At 37.3% G+C, this 21,786-nt stretch overlaps 1 protein-coding gene across 2 annotated transcripts; it reads left to right on the top strand.

Moving 5' to 3' along the window:
• Window positions 1-1,453: 1,453 nt before the first annotated feature.
• On the top strand, window positions 1,454-21,531 carry LOC105420774 (organelle RRM domain-containing protein 2, mitochondrial-like). Of its 2 annotated transcripts, XM_011625760.3 has the most exons (4): window positions 1,454-1,684; window positions 20,832-20,900; window positions 21,019-21,125; window positions 21,234-21,531. In XM_011625760.3, the coding sequence occupies exons 1-4, from the start codon at window positions 1,549-1,551 to the stop codon at window positions 21,318-21,320; spliced, it is 399 nt and encodes a 132-aa protein (XP_011624062.1). In that variant the 5' UTR covers window positions 1,454-1,548; the 3' UTR covers window positions 21,321-21,531. The 2 variants fall into 2 exon arrangements, with proteins under 2 accessions (XP_011624062.1, XP_088729670.1); XM_088873544.1 differs by lacking the exon at window positions 20,832-20,900.
• The last annotated feature ends 255 nt before the right edge of the window (window positions 21,532-21,786 follow it).

Genomic DNA, 21,786 nt, shown 5'->3' with positions numbered 1-21,786 from the left:
AGGAGGGGTAAAATTATTAAGCACCTTTAATTGTTTGGGTGTCCCAATAGCCACCACCTAATAAGGGCAATTTGAAAACTTTTAATTTTTTATTGATGATGTATACAAAAACTTTAAGGAAAAATTTATATAAGGTTGATGCCCTAAACAATCAAATTATGGCGCACCTTAAAATTTCACTGGAAGAGGTTGTTTTGATGTCAAAATATCTTCAAATTGATCATCTCGACCTTAAAATATATAGATTATAAAAAAAGGAAAAAAAAAAAAAAAAAGATTTCTATCTAGGCTGAGAAATAATGCATCTTGTACTACATTATTTAAGCGGTTAATTTTCAATACTTTCAAGTGTTTATAGATCTACTTGATCTACATTTTTTTAAAAAACTTTACATTTTATAGTTAAATATAAATAAATTTTCAGGTTATCATAAAATATTTACTATTAAAAAGTTATCTTTCAATACTGTTTAAAGATACATCTTATTTCGATTGTTTAAGGTCTTAATCTTATACAAACCACACCCAAGCTTAAGAGCACAACTTTTCAAAAAAAAACATTCAACATTTCAAAGATATCTTGCAGAAAAACAAATGCGCCCTAAATGTAACGATTGTAATCAGTAATCTTTTGTCACTTTTGATTTTCACCCCCTTTCTAATATTTTCCTTTAAAGATTTGTAAGGGATTATTTTTTGAGAAAGTTACAATCAGGGACTTTCTATACAACCTCCCCTAACCAACTTTATTTTCACACCTTTTACCCCAACAATATTTTTCTAACAAATACCCTCCTAAGTAAAAAAGTTATATTTATTTAGACCAAAATGCCTTTGTCCGTACAAGCTCACGTTACATCCTCATAAAATACGCAACCAAACGTTGACTGTCGGGCCGTAGTCAACAATTGCCAGACTAATGTAAAGACGTGCGGGACCGAGGTAAAGACGGGCCGGACCGAAGTCATCACGTGCCGGACAGTATAGAATAATTGCTGGACCCCACCAAAACTTTGCCGGACCAAGGGAACCTAGTGCCGGACCACATTTCCTTTTGCCGAACCAACAACCTAGACAAAAAAACAATTGTCAGACCGAATGTTGGATGTGCCGGACCGCATGAAGCTAGTGCCGGACCGCCTATCCCGATGAGACCATGACTAGAAAAAGAGAGATGGGCCTTTTAACTTAAAGGAGGGCATTTTGGTATTTTTTTATCTTTGTGTTTTTGACTTGAGGGTATATTTGTAGAAAACTGTAGTTTTGGGGTAAAAGCTCTTTCTTGGGAGAAGGTTGCCTACAAACTTAAGTTACGATTTGGGGTAGCTGCAATTTCCCTTGTTTGTTTTTTTTTTTTGTTTTTTGAGGTTGCCGCATGGCTCTCTGAGTTTGCAAAAGCGCTCTCTAGTTTGTTTTTCTAATTTAGGACGAGTAAACGAAGGTCCCGTCCGCTGAGACTTTTCAAGTAAAACCCTAGTTTTCAACTCCTAATTAGGTCGCTAGGAACTTCTGCTAAGGATCTCTGCAAAAGCTTGAGAACCATCTCCAATGGCAATGGCTTTTAGAGGTGGTGGTGGAGTCATAAGGCGACTCCTCTCCTCCTCTCCATTTCCTTTCTCATCTCCTGTCTCTGCAACTCCTCCGAACCCTCCTGCTGTTCCTTCTACAAGCCTCTTTGTTTCAGGTACTTTCTGTCTTTGTTGTAATTTTACTGCTGTTATTTCTTTCTGGGGTGATATTTTGCTGCATTAAAGGGAAGAATGTTCTGGTCTATTTTGTGTAGTCACGGGTGTTAGCTGCTTTCTGTCTCGTTTTTAAGAAGGGAAATGCTTGATTTTTTGGTGGTTTCAGTGGAATCTTTGTGGTGTTGATTGTTGATTGTCTCAGTGTTTTAGGATTTTTGGGCGTTGAAATTGTCCATGTTTGTGATGTGGAATTTGTTCTTTTCTTCAGCTTTGTTTGGGATTTGGGTTTCACATACCCATCTATTTGAAATTTGAAATTGTTGTGAAACTTCTATGTTGGTTTATATGATGAACTTTGCTGAAGTTGTTGAGGGAAATACGGATCTTTATTTTTTCTATTATGGAATTGTATAAACATGAATTTTGCTTTTTGACCACTAGAATCAGGCTTTAAAAGATTGGTACTCCTCTCGGGACTTCCCAGAGTCTGCACGGAGAGGAGGCCTGGCTAGTCTGGAGGCAAGGTTTCAAAACGCTAGGCAGCCAGGTGGACACCCAGAACCTCGGGTGCCCTGCAGTGTAAATTCTTATTTTTTTATATATATTTGCTATCCAAATGCACATATATGCATATATTTCTGTCAAAATTTGTAATTTATTCCATTTGAAATTGAAAATATCGCAAGTTCGCAACATACCTTTTTGTATATACAAACATATCACATGTCTCAGCCTCTCAGGTAATCAGGTTAAGAATAAACTTATTCAAAATTTTGAACCGTACAAAACATTTAAAAGTCTAATAGGCTATTGTAAGGTCTCCAACTCTCATATTCTCTATATTCTATGTCCATAAAATAAACCATAATAACATCCAAGTCTTCAACTCTCCAAGTCATCAACAAACTGACTTCCAAAACTATAAAAAAGCCAGTAAACCACACAACGAAATAGTCCAAAAAAGCAAAAAAATTACAAACTACATAACTAAATAAAAATCGTTCAAACTCCAAATGTCTAAAGCCCAAACCAAGATGGTGCAATAAGTATTAAAGTTACTTCCAAAGAATAGAGAAGACAATCAAGACATCCATAAGAATCATAATCATCATCTTCATTGCTTTCATTTGCATCAGAAGTGAGGCCGTCATCATCAGAATCATCACCCCCTTCAACATATTCCTCTTCTTCCAGATATTCTTCTGAATCTGCCTTCGCTTCGTCTATCTCCCTCCGTGAAGTACCAGCAGAAGAAGTTGCTCGAGTGGGGCGCTCCTAGGATCAGAAGCTTGCCCCGAAGCCTCCTCAACCACTTCCCATGTCAAACCCTCCCTAGGGAAGATCTCCTCAGTACCAGGGTTACTAACTAGTCAATCTGAAGCATTCTCCATGTCTTTCGAAGAGATAGGGTCCTTCTTTAGCTGGTTTTTCTTCTCCTTGAGCCTTTGATTCTCTCTAACAAAACCAAGTCATTGAGCTTCCTTTGCTCAAGCTTATTTCTTCTCTTTGTATGCACCTATAAGGAAAAATAATGCATAAGTAATTACTATAGGTCTATGATCTTCTTACCTTTTGTGAATCTATATTATAAAATGAACTTATAAACAAAAAAACATATAAAATTGTAAAATAGTAAAATACCATCTCAAATGAACTCTAATTGCGCTCACAACCAGAAGAGGTAGTTGTCAAACTCAAGATCTGCATAGCCATCTTCTGGAGGTTTGGAGCGCTACTCCCATGTTGTCTCCACCATTGGGCTGCAATATGTGGGCAACCTTTGTAATTAATTTAGGTATTTAACATTATCAAAACTTGAAAGAAAATTATAAATTGATATTTTATAAAACAAAAGTACATAAGCCAAAAGAATATTACGTGGTTCGTCTTTGTTTCTCTGGCTTAATGCTATATATTTCCCAAATGACATCAAAGAACACTTGTATGAAATTAGCTCTTCAGTTGATATCTTATCTTGGATATTTGGATCAGGAACTAATGTCTCAAGGCACTCATTAGAATCATCCATAATTACCCCTTTTGAATCAATATCTACATCTGCATAAAAGAATTTGAGGTTCAAGTAGTACCCCGCTGCATGCAATGGTCTATGGAGCTGCCTATCCCATTTATCATCTGTAATCTCCCAAATTGGGGCATACTTCGTTGCATCATTGCCCAAATTCTCTGCAATCTCATTTTTAACCCTTTCCATTGCATCATATATAAAGCCCATGGAGGGCTTATCAGCATCAACCAAGTGCAAGACCTTCACCAAGGGAAGAAATACTAATATCGCATGCTTCACCCCATGCCAAAAATATTTTGAAAGAATAATATCTCGTGTCTTCTTTCTCTTGGCATCTCTAGACCACTTACACCTACTCTATTCATCTGAAGCAAACATAAACCTTAATGCGATCCTCCTCTTATACATGCTCTGTAGGCTAAGGTAGGCTGTGGTAAATCTAGTGACCCCAGGCCTCACTAGCTCTCTCTTTTTTGTACACTTGCGCATCATGCTAAGGGTAAGTATGTGACTGTATATGAATATTGTAACCTCCTTAGCCTTAAAAATAATTCCTTTAATAGGAGGCAATTCACCAATTGCCTTAAGCATAAGATCTACGCAATGTGCAGCGCAAGCAGTCCAAAATATGTGAGGCCTCTTTTGTCGAAGTAAATGACCTGCAGCGAGATTGGGAGTAGCATTATCCGTGACCACTTGAATTACAAGTTCCTCTCCAATCTCCTCAATATCCTTATCAATGAAAGAACATATATAATGCGCATCGTGAACATCATTGGAAGCATCGATTGAGTGCAAAAATACTGTACCCGTGGGACAATTTACTAATAAATTTATGTTACTTCTCCTCCTCCTATCACTCCACATATCTGTCATCAAAGAAAACCCAAATTTAGCCCATCTCTCTTTATGAGTCTCGAGATATTCATTAGTGTACTCGACTTCTTTCTTCATTAGTAGCTCTCCAATCTTATAAGGAGTTGGAGCTTTCAAACCTGGCCCAAATTGCCCAATTGCTTCCAACATTGTATGGAAGCTATTCAAGCGAGCAGTGTTAAAAGAATGCCCGCATGGTAAAACCACCGAGCAATATACTGAATCACCCTGGCTCTATCTTCCTTTTTAAACCTATTTTCAATTGTCACATGTTGTTTCCCCTTTCACTTGCCTTTCTCAATTACTGTCTCAGGGCTAGGTGTAAAAAAACTATCTATAAGACCTCTCGTACGAGCCTTCTTAGACACAAAAGCCCTCTTGGTCTTAGAGCTCTGAGTACCAACCATGGCTACCTCTTCTTCCCCTTCTTCATCATCCTCTTCTTCAGTTTCTATATTATCATAAAAAATATGAACCCCCAACTTTAATTCTGTTATATCCTTTTTTTTGGTAACTTTTTTACTCTTTTCAGCTTCAATGTATTCCAAAATTTCTTTCTTTACAAGATCTGGGACTTTCTTACATGGGGCGGCATCACCTCTAATACTGGCAAGATGTTTCTTAAATCTATTTATGCCGGCATTAGAAATATGTCTACAAAATTTGCACATAATTTTATTTTTGTCATTCTTATTAGGGTTAACACAATATTTCCATCTCGGATCTCCAACCCTAGTAGACCCCGTAGAAGACATCTTAAATTAAAAAAATAAAACTCAAATAAAGATTACAAACTGACCTTTTCTACCCAATCTCTGATCTTTGATGTTGGTTATCTCAATCGAGCTATGAATCAACTCAAAAGTCTTCTAATACCACCAATAGCACTCTAAAAATAATTTCAATAAGAAAAACGAACTTTTTCAGTCCACAAGAAGTACTTTCGATTCTCAGCAATTGCTTTAGATTCTCATAAATAAGTTTAAGATTGAGGGTTTCTTGTTTTTTTCAGTTTGGGGTTGAAAAATAAACCCCTAAACTTCTTTTATACAAACTTGGGGGTCAAAATGACCCCCTTTGCCCTTTTGGGCAAAGTTTAAAAAAAAAAAAAATCGTAAACTGTGCTGGGCGCCTGCTGAGGTACAGCAGCCTGTGTTGGGGCGCTCAAGTCAAGGCGTACGGAAATTTTTTCTTGGGGGCCGGGTGGGCTGTTTTTTTAAACATTGTCTAGAGGTAAAACCTCAAGACTTGCCTCGAGTCAGAAATTTCTCAAAGAAATTAGAATTTTTGTTAAAAGCCACCAGTCTGACTTGGGATTTGTTTGAGTGAGAGATTGGGTGACTCAGGCTCATTCGCTGTCAAATCCCATTCCGAGCTACATTTTTTAATACAGTAAGGAATTATTGATTTGCAGTAACCTTATGCTATTATGGTGCTCCCGTTATGACATTGGTGTTTAGTTAGTTAAGTATAGAGCAGAAAGATACTGAACTTCTGGTGAGCGAAATACCATGGCTATATTTGATGATGTCCTCAAAAAATATGCTTGATTTTACATTTTTTTTCTTGATATGCTTTGCACTTTATTGGTTCCATTTATTTCATATTGACCAAGGATTCTTCATAGACGTGCATGAGTACACTTTTTTCCATGGAGTTCAAGAATCCGCTCATATTGGTTTCACTTGCTTCAAATTTCACCTCAATCTATTCTTCCTCATACCAAGTGTTGATGTAGATATTTATTCTCTTTTCCTTTTTTTTCTAATTTTGGACAAGTTGATCTTACACTTTAGAAAAGATTAGCTGATTGGATAGATACCCCTCTATATCCTTAAAAATCTAGAGTACTTACCCATCTCCCTTAGCCTCCACCTACTTTTGCTACTCTCACATGTGTTTTAAATGTGGGATGCGACCAAAAGTGTTGGGGGGGCTGATGCTGCGATGTAGCTTGATGCGGTCAATAAATATAAAAAATTCGAAAAAATCTAAAAAAATAAGTTGATGCATAGAAAAAAAATATGGAGGTGATATATGTGATAGTGGGTATTTAGATTATTCATTAACTTCAAAAGTATTTGCTGTTGGAGATTCTGTGTCCACTATCCCGGTTGTTTGAAACTAGAAACTTGAAACTAGCGTCATAAAACATTCAACAATCAACAACCATAAGTACAAATATGCAACCAAAAACTTTAAAGTTACAAATTTTATAAACTATTTAATCTTGGAAAGAGTCCATGAAGTTCTTCAACTCGATTTTTATACTTTATATGAACTTTATAAATTTATAAAAATGTTGTAAGTTTACAATATCCAAACATTTATAAAGATCAATAAATTTTATAAATTCATTAATTTGTAACTTTACAATATTAGTCCATGAAACTCTTTAAAGTTACAAATTTTATTTGAAAAGTACTGGGAAAAGTTCTTCGATTTGTAACTTTTTATTTTCTTCGACTTTTAGTTTGTAGTATCTTTTATTACAAATAGAAGAACTTCAACAAATAAAATTTTTGCCCAATTTTTTTTTTTTGATTCAATCGATCAAATAAAAGCCACGGATGTGGCTTACGAAAAATGTTGTTTGGGTCTTATAAAAAAAAAAAAAAACAATGTTGTTTGGGTGGTTTAATACCCCCCAACCCTTTTTCCCCATTTTCAAAGGTTAAAATGACCTTATTGCCCCTGTCAGAGGGGTACAATTTTGAAAAAAATGGCGGACAGATTATGCGGCCTGATGTGGTTGATGCGGGATGCGGCTTTGATGCGGGTGCATCTCTCCAAACCGCATATGCAGGAAAGTGCGATGCGCTGGTTGGTGCATAGCGCATGATGCGGCCACATATGAGGCAATGCGGTCGTATTTTAAAACGCTGCTTCCAAATGGTAACCCTTCTTTGTGTGCTCTTTGTCTCCTTCTCCATTTGTCAGTGTTGTGGGTCCTAAACTCAGGTCTCCTGCTGGTTAAATTTACAAATTTTCAAGGAATCGGGCGTGGTTCAAGGCTGTAGCAGTTCGGTTTTCATAACACTATGTCTTAAGTTCCATTCCTATATAACCTTGTCAAAAATAAAAATAAAAATTAGAAGTTCCCCCCAATTGAATAAATGGAAGTTATGAGATCAATACAGTGGAAAGAAAATTATGTGGCCTCCAGTATTTCCCCACCATAAAAATTAATTGTAAACTCACTGTATTTATTGTTCTTTCAGCAGAACTTCTATTTGAAAGAGTGACATTTGGATTTGTATTGATTGAACGACAGCCTTAAGTGCCAACAATGATTACAACAATCAACAATGATGATGGTGACTAGAAACAATGGCAACAATAATGAATGTGTTCTTCCTTAGTGTTTTTTCTTGGTATTTAGGTGGCATGGTGATGCAGGGAGAGAAGAAAACCAGAAAATTGACAATAAAAAGAAGCAAGGTTAAGAGAAAAATACCCTCTCTCAAAGGTTTGCAAGGGAATCCACCCCCAAAACAATCTCTTTCAAGAGATCAATTTTTATTCAATTCATAGACTCCGTTTACAATGAAAGGAGATGTCCCTTTAAATAGACAAAAATAATATAACTAATAAAAAGCTTCTCTCTACACCTATCCCTATTTTCTCTCTCTCATATTCATGGGCTTCTAGATAGCCAAGTTTTCCCTCTCATGTTTTACCCAAAAAAAACCTCCCAAGTTGGTTATTGTTGATAAAGATAAACTCTCTTCTATATTTACCTTTATCCTAATTATATCCCTCAAACTAACCCAATTGATACAAGATAAACACAATATAAACTTCAAAGTCGCTCTGCTAATTATCCTCTCACACTCCCTAAACAAAAGAATAATTAAAATAATCCTAATAAATACCCTAATAATTTCTCCTTATTACGTTATTGCCCTTTCTTTCCTTCTTGGGTTCTGCGACCCTTCTTTGGCTCAGTCACGAAGGGGCATGGCTGCATCATTCCCCCCCAGTTGAAAGGAACTCGACTCTGGCGAGTTGGCTTCAGTATATATGCGATATAAGTCTGGATCCATTCTTTTGAACTCTGGCTCAGAAATCCACGTGCTATCAGAGTATGGCCTGCCCTTCCATTTGACTAGAAATTGGCGATAGGAATCCTTTCGAGTTTGAAAGCTTTAAGTCTTCAAAACTTGCTCAATTTCATCCTCTTTCTTCTTTGGTAATTTCTTCATCATATCAACTACATCTTTTGTGACTTTTAGAGGGTCTCCATGACACTCAAATAAGTCAGTAGCATTAAATATCGGGGAGATATCCAATGCCTTTGATAATTCTACCTTATATGCATTGTTCCCATATTGGTTCAAGATGCGGCAAGGACCCTTTTTCTTGGACTTGAGTTTATCATAGATTCCCAACGAAAACCTTTCCTTTCGCAAATACACCATTACTAAGTCGCCTTCTTGAAAATCTTCTCTCTTCTATGCTCATTTGAGGCTTTTTGATACTTTGCATTGCTCTCCTCAATTTTCTTTTTGATTTGGGCTTCCAAATCTCGAATATGCTCAGCAAAAGCATTGACATCATCACGTATCTTGCCTGGCATGGGTAATGGCACTAGGTCCAACACATGATTAGACGTTCGCCCATTAACAATCTCAAATGGTGATTTTCCTGTAGATCGATTTATTGAACTGTTATAAGCAAACTCAGCTTGAGGCAAAGCGAGGTCCCACTGAGATATGTTATCACCAACAATACTCCTCAAGAGGTTACTAAGGCTCTTATTCACTACTTCGGTCTGCCTATCTGTTTGAGAATGATAGGCACTAGAAAATTGAAGTTTTGGTTCCCATGCGCTTTCATAAAGTGCGCCAAAAATGACTTAAAATTTTTGTATCCCGATCAAATGTAATAGACTTAGGAATACTATGTAGCCTTACAATATCTTTGAAAAAGAGATTCGCGATATGTGTAGTATCCATAGTTCTTCTACAAGGAATAAAATGTGTCATTTTGAAAAATCGATCAACAACAACAAAAATAGAGTCCATACCTCGTGTGGTATGTGGAAGTCCAAGTACAAAGTCTATAGAAATATCAACCCATGGGGCATCTGGAACAGGAAGAGGAGTATAAAGACCTGTATTTTGTGTGTGACCGATAGTCGGCAAGTTCGACATCGGGTCACAAATCGATCAACATCTCGTCGCATACGTGGTTAAAATATTTTTCTCCAACCATAGCGATAGTTTTGTCGTTCCCAAAGTGTCCACTGAAGGCCCCACCATGAAGCTCCATGATTATCTTCTCCCTTAGGGAGCAATCAGGTATACATAATCGCACTCCTTTAAATAAAGAACCATCATGCACGAGATACTCAGCCATAGGTCTCGCCCATCAACACACCTTTCAAGGACCTTGCTGAAAATTGGATCAACTTTATATTGATCTTTTATCACTTCAAACCCCAACACTTCTATAGACAAAGTTCTAAGCAACACTACCCTTCTACTTAAAGCATCAGCTGTCTTATTTTAGGTTCCAGCCTTGCGCTTTAATATGGAGGTGTATTCTTGAAGGAAGGCCATCCACTTAGCATGTCGCGCATTCAGCGTTTTTTGGGAACACAAATGCCGGAGTGCTTCATGATCTGAGTATAGAACAAACTCTCTATGAATCAAGTAGTGCCTTCAGTAGCATAAGGCTTGCACCACTGCATAAAACTCGAGGTCATAAATTGAATACTTCTTACGTGCATCATTCAATTTCTCACTAAAGAAGGCCAATGGTCGTTCCTCTTGACTTAGAACTGCCCCTATGCCAACATTTGATGCATTAGTTTCAATCTCAAACACTTTAGAAAAATCTGGTAAGGCAAGTACCGGTGCTTGCATCAACTTTTGTTTAATTAGAGTGAAGCTCTTTTCAGCAGCGGGATTCTATGAAAACTTTTTAGCCCTCATACAATCAGTCACTGATGCTATTAGAGTGCTGAAATTTTTGATAAATCGACAATAAAACGTCGCTAGGCCATGAAAAGAACTCACCTTAGTGCGTGACTTTGGCATCGGCCACTCAGCTATGGCTTTCACTTTTTCTTGATCCACTTTCATTCCCTCAGATGAAACAACATACCCTGGAAAGACGACATTGTTTGTCATAAATGAGCATTTTTTCAAATTCACAATAAGTGATTCCTTCCTTAGCATTTCAAAAACTAGTTCCAAGTGGTTTAGATGATCATGTGGGTTAGCGATAAAAACCAAGATATCATCAAAATAAACCATAACAAATTTGCCAATAAAAGGACGAAGTAGCTTAGTCGTTAGGCGCATGATTGTATTTGGTGCATTAGAAAGGCCGAATGGCATTACAAGTCACTCATATAGTCCATCTCGAGTTTTGAATGCGGTTTTCCATCATCTCCAGGACGAATCCGAATTTGATGGTACCCACTCCTTAAATCAATCTTTGAGAAAACCTTGGCTCTATTAAGCATATCTAACATATCATTGAGCCTAGGTATGAGAAATCGGTACTTGATTGTGATTTTGTTGATTGCCTGACTGTCCACGCACATCCTCCATGACCCATCTTTTTTTGGAGTCAGTAATGCAGGGACGACACATGGTGACATGCTTTCTCGAAGCAACCTTATTAAGCAAAGCAACGACTTGTCTGTGCAACTCCTCATGTTCTATTGGGCCCATTTGATAATGGGCCAAATTTGATCGGCTAGATCCGGGCACCAAGTCAATGTGATGCGGAATATTTCTCATTAGAGGAAGACCATCGGGTAATTCTTCAAGCATCAAAATGTTTATACTTATCAAGTAGAGGTTCAAGAGACCTAAGAATTGCAGTCGATGCAAATTTTTTTTTTGCAACCAATACATAAATCACATCCATATCCTTGCTGTCCCCTTTTAATTTTTGAATATTAAGCAACTTTGAACCCTCCTCTTTGGTGGATTTGGGTGTAGGAAGTTGCTTCATAGGGTGAAGTATTATATTAATACCATCATTAACAAAAGAATAAGTGTTTGGCCTAGTTTTATGCACCATATCATGATCATAAAGCCATGGTCTACCAAGTAATATGTGGCATGCATCCTTAGGCGCTACAGCACACCACACTTTATCGTTATAATTAGCACCAATGGAAAAAGAGATTAAACAACGAGTGATAACTAGTACCTCACCTCCTTTCTTGAACCATTGGATGTGATATGGGCGTGGGTGCTTATGTTCCTTCAATTGAAGTTTAGCCACCATCTCTTTAGACACAATGTTTTCACTGCTCCTACCATCAATTAGTAGTGTGCATAACTTGCCTCTTGATGTGTAAATTGTTCGAAAAATATTATGTCGCAACCACTTCTCATCCTCATTACGTATTGGGGTTGATAACATAGTTTGCTGGACAACTAATACTTCACCCTCTTCATCTCCATACAAATCGTCAACTTCACCTTTGTAAGGCCCAATCCCTTCATAAGACTGGCTCGTCCCAATATCACCTTGGCCTTCATAGGTGTATCTTTCATCAACTTCTTCTTCATAATTTCTTCAGCCAAATTAACTTTGACAGGGGGTTGACGTGAGGGGCAATTGAATGCCATATGTTCAGGCTGTTGGCACTTGAAACACACTATTTGTGTATTATCACGAAGTGTCTTAGGTGCTGTCAACCCTCTCCCAACACCACCTCTTCCCATATTAGGGTTTGGCCTAGTTGGGAAATTTTGAGAGGTTTGGTTTCCATGCCCTATAGGTGGTCTTCTAAAGGTTAAAGCTTGCTGCCCCTGTATTGAAGTAGAGCCTCTTGTCACTGAGCTATTTCTCCCAAGGCCCAGATTGACTATTTCCTCTGCTTTGAGGGCCAAAGTTTAGGAATCAGACATCTTATAGACATCTTTGAAGGCCAATTCATTCTGAATGCCTTGATTTAGCCCATTGAAGTAACGACTTATTTTTTGATCTTCATACTCTTGCAAATTTGCCCTAGATGTCAAAATATAGAACTCTTCAGTATAGTCACTTACTGACTTTTTACCTTGCTTGAGGTTTTGACACCTTTGGTACAAAGTTTGGGCATAATTTACTGGTAAAAATTTTCGGCTCATCTTCGTCTTCATCTTTTCCCACGAATTAATCTTTTCTTTGCCTTGTCGAAGACGATCCTGTTGCAAATCATCCCACCAAACCAGTGCATGGCCAGAAAATTTTGTGGCTACTAATTTTACTTTTTTGTGATCTGCAATATCTTTGTACTCAAACACTTTCTCTACTTTACTTAGCCAATCAAGAAAATCATTTGCATGCAATCGATCATGGAACTCTGGAATATCAATTTTTATTTTAGGTTCTCTTTTTCTCTCCAACAACTGAAGAATTCATTCATTGAATTCGTTATTAGCCGGGGCCACCCGAGGTTGGTTAGGAACAAGATGCATTCCTCTTTCATCTCTGTTGCCTTGAGTTCCAACGCCTGTCTCCAGATTCCTTCCATCCTAAAGCTGAGCGAACCTTTGCGCAAGCTCATCGACTTTCGCAGCTACAGGCATGAATTGGTCTACGCTCTCTGCTAGGGCTTCAACTAATCCAGTCAATACCTTTAATCCATCGAGGGGTGTCTCTTGTGAAGCCATCGGAACCTCGCTCTGATACTAATTGATATAGGGAGAGAATAAAACCAGAAAATTGACAATAAAAAGAAGGAAGTTTAAGAGAAAAATACCCTATCGCAAAGGTCTGCAAGGGAATCCACCCCTAAAACAATATCTTTCAAGAGACGAATTTTTATTCAATTCATAGACTCCGTTTACAATGAAAGGAGATGTCCCTTTAAATAGACTAAAATAATATAACTAATAAAAAGCTTCTCTCTACACCTATCCCTATTTTTTCTCTCTCATATTCATGGGCTTCTAGATAGCCGCATTTTTCCTCTCATGTTTTACCCAAAAAAAACCTCCAAAGTTGGTTATTGTTAATAAAGATAAACTCTCTTCTAAATTTACCCTTATGCTAATTATATCCCTCAAACTAACCCAATCGATACAAGACAAACACAATATAAATTCTAAAGTCGCCCTGCTAATTATCCCCGCACACTCCCTAAACAAAAGATAATTAAAATAATCCTAACAAATAACCCTAATAATTTCTCCTTATAACGTTATTGCCCTTTCTTTCCCTCTTGGGTTCTGCGACCCTTCTTTGGCCCAGTCACAAAGGGGCATGGCTGCATCACATGGCATCCCATTTAAACAATTTGCTTTATGAAATAATATGGACAGGACGCTTGAAATATCAGTTGATAGTGATGGTGTTTCTGATTGGTCATCATGGGGAACCCATGGTCAAGCATTAGTTCTCAGTACGTAGATTTTGGTTGTTTTTGGCGTCTCTTATCACTATATCATGCCATCTGAGTATTAGCCCCTATGACAGCCTAATCTACTTATACAATGATTATATTATGTTTTTGTTGAGAGCTACAAAAGGCAGATTGCAATGATATGAGGGCTTGAACAGGTTGAGGAAACCTAGAATAAAGATGAAGTATATGGTGTAGTAGTGATTCCAGAGATCAATTTATTAAACAACCGAAGGTGCTGACTAGGTAGGCACCTTATGATTGAGGCGCCCTAGAAACAATGTAAGGGGTGATTGGGTGTTCTCTGGCCCTAAACCCTACACCCTAAACCCTATGGTTTTGGGAGGTTGACCCCCCCCCCTCCCTTTGGGGGTGTTCATTGGGTTTCAAACCTCCCTAATTATGATTTTTATTAAAAAATAAAATATTTTTCTTACTTTTTGTGTGTTTTCTATGCTTTTTTTGTATTGTGCATACATTAATACATACATGAGATTGAAACCTAAAATATTTGAATCTAGAAGGTTGAAACTTGTGCAAACTTGAAATTTGAAGTTGGAACAAACTAACAATAAAGCCTACAAATTGTAAATATGGACCATAGACTGCATCGGCCCTATGGATTAAAAGTACAGTTATAGACGATACAAACAAAGACATGTCTCATAAGAATTGTGAGTCTACTCTTGAGTCCCAAAATGGCAAAACAAGAATTTAAATATCAAAATGGAAACTGAGATTCATACTCAAGGTCCACAACATCATCACGATTCACAATCATTGCCACCTTCTCCATCATCATGACCCCATGCATATGATGCCAATTCTCATTATCGAAGTCACAATGAGCTTCCAGTAGGCTCACCACCACCTCAGACTCTTTTCAGGGACATCCTGGCCATCTTTGGCATTGATATGCCACTCACTAAGTCATCACATCTTTCACAGAAATGGAGTTGATAAGGAAGCGCTTCTAGTAGCAGTACTCAGTATGAAAGAATGCTGGATTCGGTCTTCTAGGTGGGCGCTTCATGACATAGGTACCCAAAAGCAACCTTTTTTTTTTTTTTTTGGTGTTGGTGGGGGGGGTTTATTGTATAATATGCAATAGTAAGGTGTATAATAAATAGTAGTTTATATAATAACATAATATAATAATTGCATATATGACATTATATCTTGTTTTATTTAATAATAGTAATAATAACAACAACAACAACAGTACTATATTATACATATTACTACATATGGAATAATAACGATACTAATAAGAATAAAAAGGGGCTAAGGCCCTAGGTGCCTATCTGGGCAACGTCTTAGCCACCTAGGCCCAGGGATCCTTGCTTGCCTAGGCGACTGTGGCTGAATTTTTGAACATTGGCGCTACTTCAACTTTTGATTCGATTGAGCATATACAAGATCATTTAGTTTCTTTTGCTTGAGTTTGTTTCCCTTTTTATATGAATGTGTTCGATGATGCATGTTTCAGGGGAAAAAAATAATGATGATTTAGGAGAAAGAAAAAAAGGAATGCACGTTAGGACATATGAGGACTGGTAGGAGTAGGGCAATGTGAGTGAAGAAATTATCAACTAAAATTATGTTAAGTTGGGCAGGCAACCAGATGAGCTACAAGTCAGGTTTAATATGCGAAGGGCCATCCTTTGCAAATGTTTGCCTTTTCCCTGTGCGCGGCCCACCATAGAGCTACATTGCATGGCAATGACATCTATTAAAGGCATTATAGCAGTATTACACAGTATACTAATAATGTTATACAACTCAAAGTGTTCAAATCACAAATAATGAAGAGGTTATCACAAAGATTACCTAGAGAGAGTCTATTCCTCTGCCTTATTGCTCTATCTGTTTCAAGTGAGTGCTTGCAAATGTTCAACTCCATTGTTACGAGGTCTTGGAGTTCCACATTGGGGTTGACTGTCAGGTTGCACGTATTCAATCCCTCCATTATCTGGCTCTTGGAACCAATCTCATAATCAATATGGAAGTATTTTGGGTGTAGAAAATACCATGCTGGGCCCATGCGGCTTTGTTATTTCACTTATCATCTATAATCTTCCAAATTGGTTAATACTTTTGTCATAATCCCCCTAGTTCTTTACTCTTATTTCTTTAGCAAACTTCATTGTGTTGTAGATATGACCTATGGGTGGTTCCTTCTCATTATCCAACAAGCACAACATCTTCACTATAAGGGTGCTTAGAGTGACCACCATATTTCAACATAGGGGGCCCACCGTCAGTTGTGCATGGGGCCCACTTGGGATTCCCATGAGAAGCATGCCCCACATAGTGGGCATACTTTCCTTATTTCAAGGTTTTGTTATTCAAGGCATTCAATCAAGTTATGGAAAGTTTTATATTTTGAGTAGTTTGAATATTCAAAGAAGCTATGAATAAGAAGATTATGGAAACTTAAAATAAGTATAATATGTTTTCCATATTTCTGTATTGGATGGGATTAGGTTTAGGAAGCTGAAAGATAAGGTTCTAGCACCTTCTTTCAGATCACTCACTCACAGGTCTCATCTGATCAATAGTTTGGATCTAATTTTCATAAGGATGGCTAATCCTAAGAAACCCTAACCCTAAAGAAAATCTATAAATAGGGGCCCTATCTTCTCTAAATCTCTACACCTCTCTCTTCAACTCTCTCACTCAATATACATTATCGTATGTATTTTGTTGCACTATACCAAATACCTTGGACACTGAAATGGCAATATGCAATATCCCCCAATATAACCAATAATTATCAATATATACCATGCTTGAAAAAGCAGATATCAGTAAAATGGTGGGATGTCTTTGTCTGCCACCAACTTGAGCCTGATAATATTATTCTTAAACAAATATCTCTTGAAAATATATCTGTTCCATTTGACAACCCAAATAATTTATCAGAATATATATCCATAATGAAAAGGAAGAACCCACAAGCAACGAAAGCAGAATTAGAAAAGGAGTTGCTCAAAATATTTTCAGAAGAAGCTGAGACAGGCTAAGTACATCATGAAGGGTCAGCCTCAGTAACAATAGAATCAGAAGACCTTGAAGACCAGTCGGCCCATGGAATGTCACAAAAACCATCACTCTACTGACCTGGGCCGACCCGAATAAAGTATCATCAAGCCTATCAAATAAAGTAGCTGATACAGTACATGCTACATAAAAAGAAGATTCCTTCTTATCCCCATAACAATCAAGTCAATCAATAGTAAATATTCCTTCATCAGAACACGTGTCATCAATGACAAGACATAAGATTCGTCACCAACACCACCGACATATACGACAAAAATGCTACAAGGAAAGGTGAAGAGTAAAGTCACATCAAGTCAAAAGCAAACAGTAAAAGTAAGAGTCCCTACCTGCTTTTTCCCGACAAAGCACTGTCCTTCATCGACCAACTCACCTTATCTTCAGACCGAGAGAATCTCCAGCTCATCCCCATGATAATGACCTTTCCAATCCAGCTAAATGTTTTTGGCGTCCGCTCCCTATATAAGGAGGATCAAAACATTCTACCAGGGCATCAAGTCCTCGTCTACTCTTCTGCATAGAGTCCTAGTCCTCTGGTCTTCTCTTTGCTCTTCCTTCTCTTTAAATTTTAAGCTTAAAGCTATATCTCTCTCCTCTCTGTGTTAAAATTCTTATGTGTGATTGTAATTGGGAGAGTCTCCCAAATTATTATCCAAGCGAGTGGAAGGCCTTTTGCAGTTACTGTATCTGCTGACAGTAAGCTTTCTCTTTCTCTTCTTCTCTCTTTTCATATCTTATGTAACATGTTACAGTTTGTTTACACAGTCAGTTTGAGTCTGTAATATGTCACAGTAGGTTTGCATTACAGTTGTTTTATGTAACAGTTATTATCAGTTATTCAATATATAAGTTTGAATGTTATTATGCAAATTCAGAATTGTTCTTAGCATAGAAGTTTATGAATCATCTTATACTACTTGGATTTTAGTTGATATATCTCCTTTTTCACTATTTATTTTTATCATTCTTTTCTTATATTTAGGTTATTTTAGGTTATTAGCATAAAGGTTGATCTTGGCTATATATATATATATATATATATATACATACACACATATATATAACCAAATATCGAAAAAAGTTACTGAACCACAACCCAATCTTGAGAAAAGATAAAGAAGAAACCAATCCTATAGTGGAAAACATTTGCAAAACTAAAAGGTGCAAAATCGAAACTTGAAACTAGAACATAACCACAAAACCCAATCTTAATGGTTTGCTTAGGCTCCGGGCCTTTGCTTAGGTGGGGTGCTTAGGGCCTCAGCCTGCCTCAAGCCACTCCTGAGAGGGGCCATATTTCGAATTACTGCCTGGGGTTTATGTAATAGCAATATGGTGTGCTGCTGAGGGAATGTCTACTACTGCCTGGGGTTTATGTAATATCAGTATGGTGTGCTGCTGAGGGAATGTCTACTACTGTTTCGAAATGCTGCCTGGGGTTTATGTAATATCAATATTTAATATCATATCACTGCCGGGGAATGTCTACTACTGTTTGGTTTTTGGACTTTTGATTCAGCAGTCCATTGTAATGGTGTAGTACCATACGTATGTTTTATTGGATGAAGATATACATATTTTTGGTTCCCACAAAGAATGTTGAATTTTCAGAAAGATGGATAGGATTTCAATGGAGAATTTTATGATTTTAAACTGAACAAAGAAGCATCATCCTTTCAAAATCCAAATCCACATATAGACTGTTTAAAGTTGTCTGAGAACAATGAGCATGTAGCTGTTTGGTGCAAAGCACACATATTTGTATTTGTCTGTTATAAGAAACCTGTGGGCATCAGTATATGATTGTTGGGTTCTGCTGGGTTTTAAGAAATCTGTTGGCTTCACTGGTGTTGATATTTTCCAAGAAGTTGTCAAGCAATTGCTGTTAAGTGGGATTTCACAATCAATTTACAGGCCTGCACATTAAGATTGAGGACCAAAAGAAAAATCACTAAAATTATTAGTGATACTCAGCCATAAAGTCGTGCATGTACTGATGATAAAAGAATATAGATGTCCCTTTTGGCCCCGTTGAATATCTTGCCAGCCATATCCAAGCCTTGCTTTAGGTGCCTTTATGGGAAACCCTGAGAATAGGCACTCTTCAACAGTTACAATCATGTGGAACAATACCCATGTTTTAGGTGATAGTCATAAAAATTTTCTTTTCCCTTTTATCCTGAATTCGTAATGGGGCCTATTAGCTTTGTTTTCAGGATAAGTACGATTGCTCTGTGGATAGTGGTGTGCCAAGCTGGCATGCCACCCCTTCAGGCACAAGATTACGGCAGTTTTAGTGCTATGACTAAAAAATCGGATGTTCAAACGGCGTCTTAACACAGTCATCTAACAGATGTTTCAATGATGAGCAGTCTGGCTCACACTGAGGAGATAGTGATTTGATTCTAACACCATCTTATGGACGATTTATTATTTCTTTGGTTTGAAAATTTCCATAGGGGAAAACAGAATTGTAATAAGGAATTTATAACAATAAAAATATAAACAAAACTACTGTGGTTTATAGCAGATTGCAGATTTGATTCATTAATCACATACAATTGTTGTCAATGTTTATATGTTGTTGTGCAGGAGGTTTTCTTGTGACAGTTATAAAATGTTAATTATTTTCATGCTTAGAATTATTACAGATTTTCATCCCATGAATGAATTATATTTCTGAGACTATTTTAAATCACCCATGCATAGCATCCTCAATGTACGACCTATATAAGAGTTTCATTCTTATTGCTAACACCATATTAAGACGACCTTGCCCTAGAGACTGATCCTGTACAACCACATTGGTTATTCCTTGCAGTAATATAAATATTTCTCCAGTAAGGTACATCTCTAGTAATTTCTAGCTCTCCTTAAGCTCCATGGGCATTTTATTTCAATGGTCCTCATGGAATGAATCAAAAAATTCTGTGACATTTGTATGTGATTTTGGTCTATTCAGCAGTGCCAGGTACTCTTGAGCTTGATTAGTTGATTATGGTTTTCCTGTGATTTTTTTTCCCTTTCACACCTTAAAAGTTCATTTTGACCCCGGTTTTTTAACACAATTATGCTCAAGGATATTTATCATCCGCATCCTGGATGATCCTCATCCTTCTTTTCCCCATTTCGATCAATTGGAACCAAGTTTTCAACTCATAAAATGAGCCCCTAAGCTCTAGAGTAGCAATCTCTCTCTGTAAAACTCACACACACTATACACAAATATGTATAGTGAAGGAAGCCCATGGTTAACATTAAAGGCTTTTGCTTTGATTGTTCTTTCTGAAATCATATTTTCCTACAACGTTAGCAAGTTCAGCAGGAAGCTCTATTTTTCCTTTTGGCAGGGGTGGTACTTTTATTGTGCCCCTGCCCCCATCTTTGCTGTGAATGACGACAACGACCTGCCATCTTACATGTACTTGACAACCTCATTTTCAGCCCAAACTAACTTTTTGGGTTATATTGTTCCTCTTATCAATTGTGTGTATGCCATTCATCTGATTGAAAGCAGTAGTAATGCTTTTAGAAGTGTAATAAGTTGCAAGGTTCACATGCTAATTTTCATTTCTCACTTCCATATTGATTGTGTTGGAAAATATCTGATGCGATAGCATTCTTCATTCAAAAATTACATTTACCTAAAGGTGCTTTCATTTACCCAATAAATAAAAAAAACAGTTTTTGTACAGCCGTTTTCTTGGCAGATGCTTGTGCTATTCTTGGATCCAAGGTGGTCTTTTTGTACTTGGGTCTTGCTCGCGCACACGAGAGAGAGAGATTTTGCAGCTTTGCTTAGGTTATATATTTTTTGCAGGGCTTAACAAGAGAACAACATCTGAGAAGCTTCGTGAAGCTTTTTTGAAATTTGGGGAGGTTGTTCAGGGTAACATATTCTTCTCCTCTATATAAATTCACTGTCTGATCAAAATCAGTGGTTCTTGAATATTTGTGGCTGCTACTTATCAAAGGAAGATAATGAATAAAAAATTTATCTTTTTCAGCCAGAGTTGTAACAGACCGAGTCTCTGGCTATTCAAAAGGCTTTGGTTTTGTCAGATATGCTACACTAGAGGAGGCAGAAGCAGGCATAAAGGGGATGGATGGCCAGGTTAGATTTCCAATCATAGCTCATTTGTTGTGCCTAATATTGACGTTCACACACACACATACAGAGAGAGAGAGAGAGAGTAACTTGGTTATGAATGTTATGGTGCAGTTTCTGGATGGTTGGGTCATTTTTGCTGAATATGCAAGGCCAAAGACACCTGGTGCCTCGGAACCACGTCAGGAGAACCCGATATAATGCCCTGTCGGATTTATACATGAATGATTTATACATAATTTACATATGATTTGCAGTTCTGATTAAGAAAGATCAGTCTCTGTCAAATTAAACAATTTTGTCTCTCTATACATTATTATTAAATACAGATGCTCGTAAATACCAGGGCTAAAGGATTTGTGCTTGGATATATTTGTTCCTGGCGTATTTGATGACGGTTGATTCACATTCAGTGATGCCTCCTAACCCCTCTCTCTCTCTCTCTCTCTCTCTCCCTCTCTCTCCCTCTCTCTCTCTGTTATTTCACATTCGGTGATGCATTGTCCCCCGCCTCTCCAAGGTTCCTCTAGTGGAGAGAACAGACATTGAGCGGGGGAGAAATTTTTTGGGGCATCATGCTCTCATGGGGATTTTGTTTCGTGATGGAAAATATTTTTTTCTTTGGAAAATACTATTTATTGGGTTGAAGCTCTTTAAAAACTTGTTA

This window comes from Amborella trichopoda, chromosome 8, assembly GCF_054954075.1.
Source record: "Amborella trichopoda isolate Santa Cruz 75 chromosome 8, AtrichopodaSantaCruz75HAP2 v2.0, whole genome shotgun sequence".
Classification (NCBI taxonomy): Eukaryota; Viridiplantae; Streptophyta; class Magnoliopsida; order Amborellales; family Amborellaceae; genus Amborella; species Amborella trichopoda.
Note: the sequence above shows the minus strand (reverse complement) of the source record. Positions and strands in the feature narration are given on the sequence as shown.

Coding starts and splice junctions, on each gene's coding strand:
- LOC105420774 (XM_011625760.3), top strand. CDS start 1,549: ATGGCAATGGCTTTTAGAGGTGGTGGTGGAGTCATAAGGCGACTCCTC. Junction 1,685..20,831: donor TACAAGCCTCTTTGTTTCAG/GTACTTTCTGTC, acceptor TATTTTTTGCAG/GGCTTAACAAGAGAACAACA. Junction 21,126..21,233: donor TAAAGGGGATGGATGGCCAG/GTTAGATTTCCA, acceptor GTTATGGTGCAG/TTTCTGGATGGTTGGGTCAT.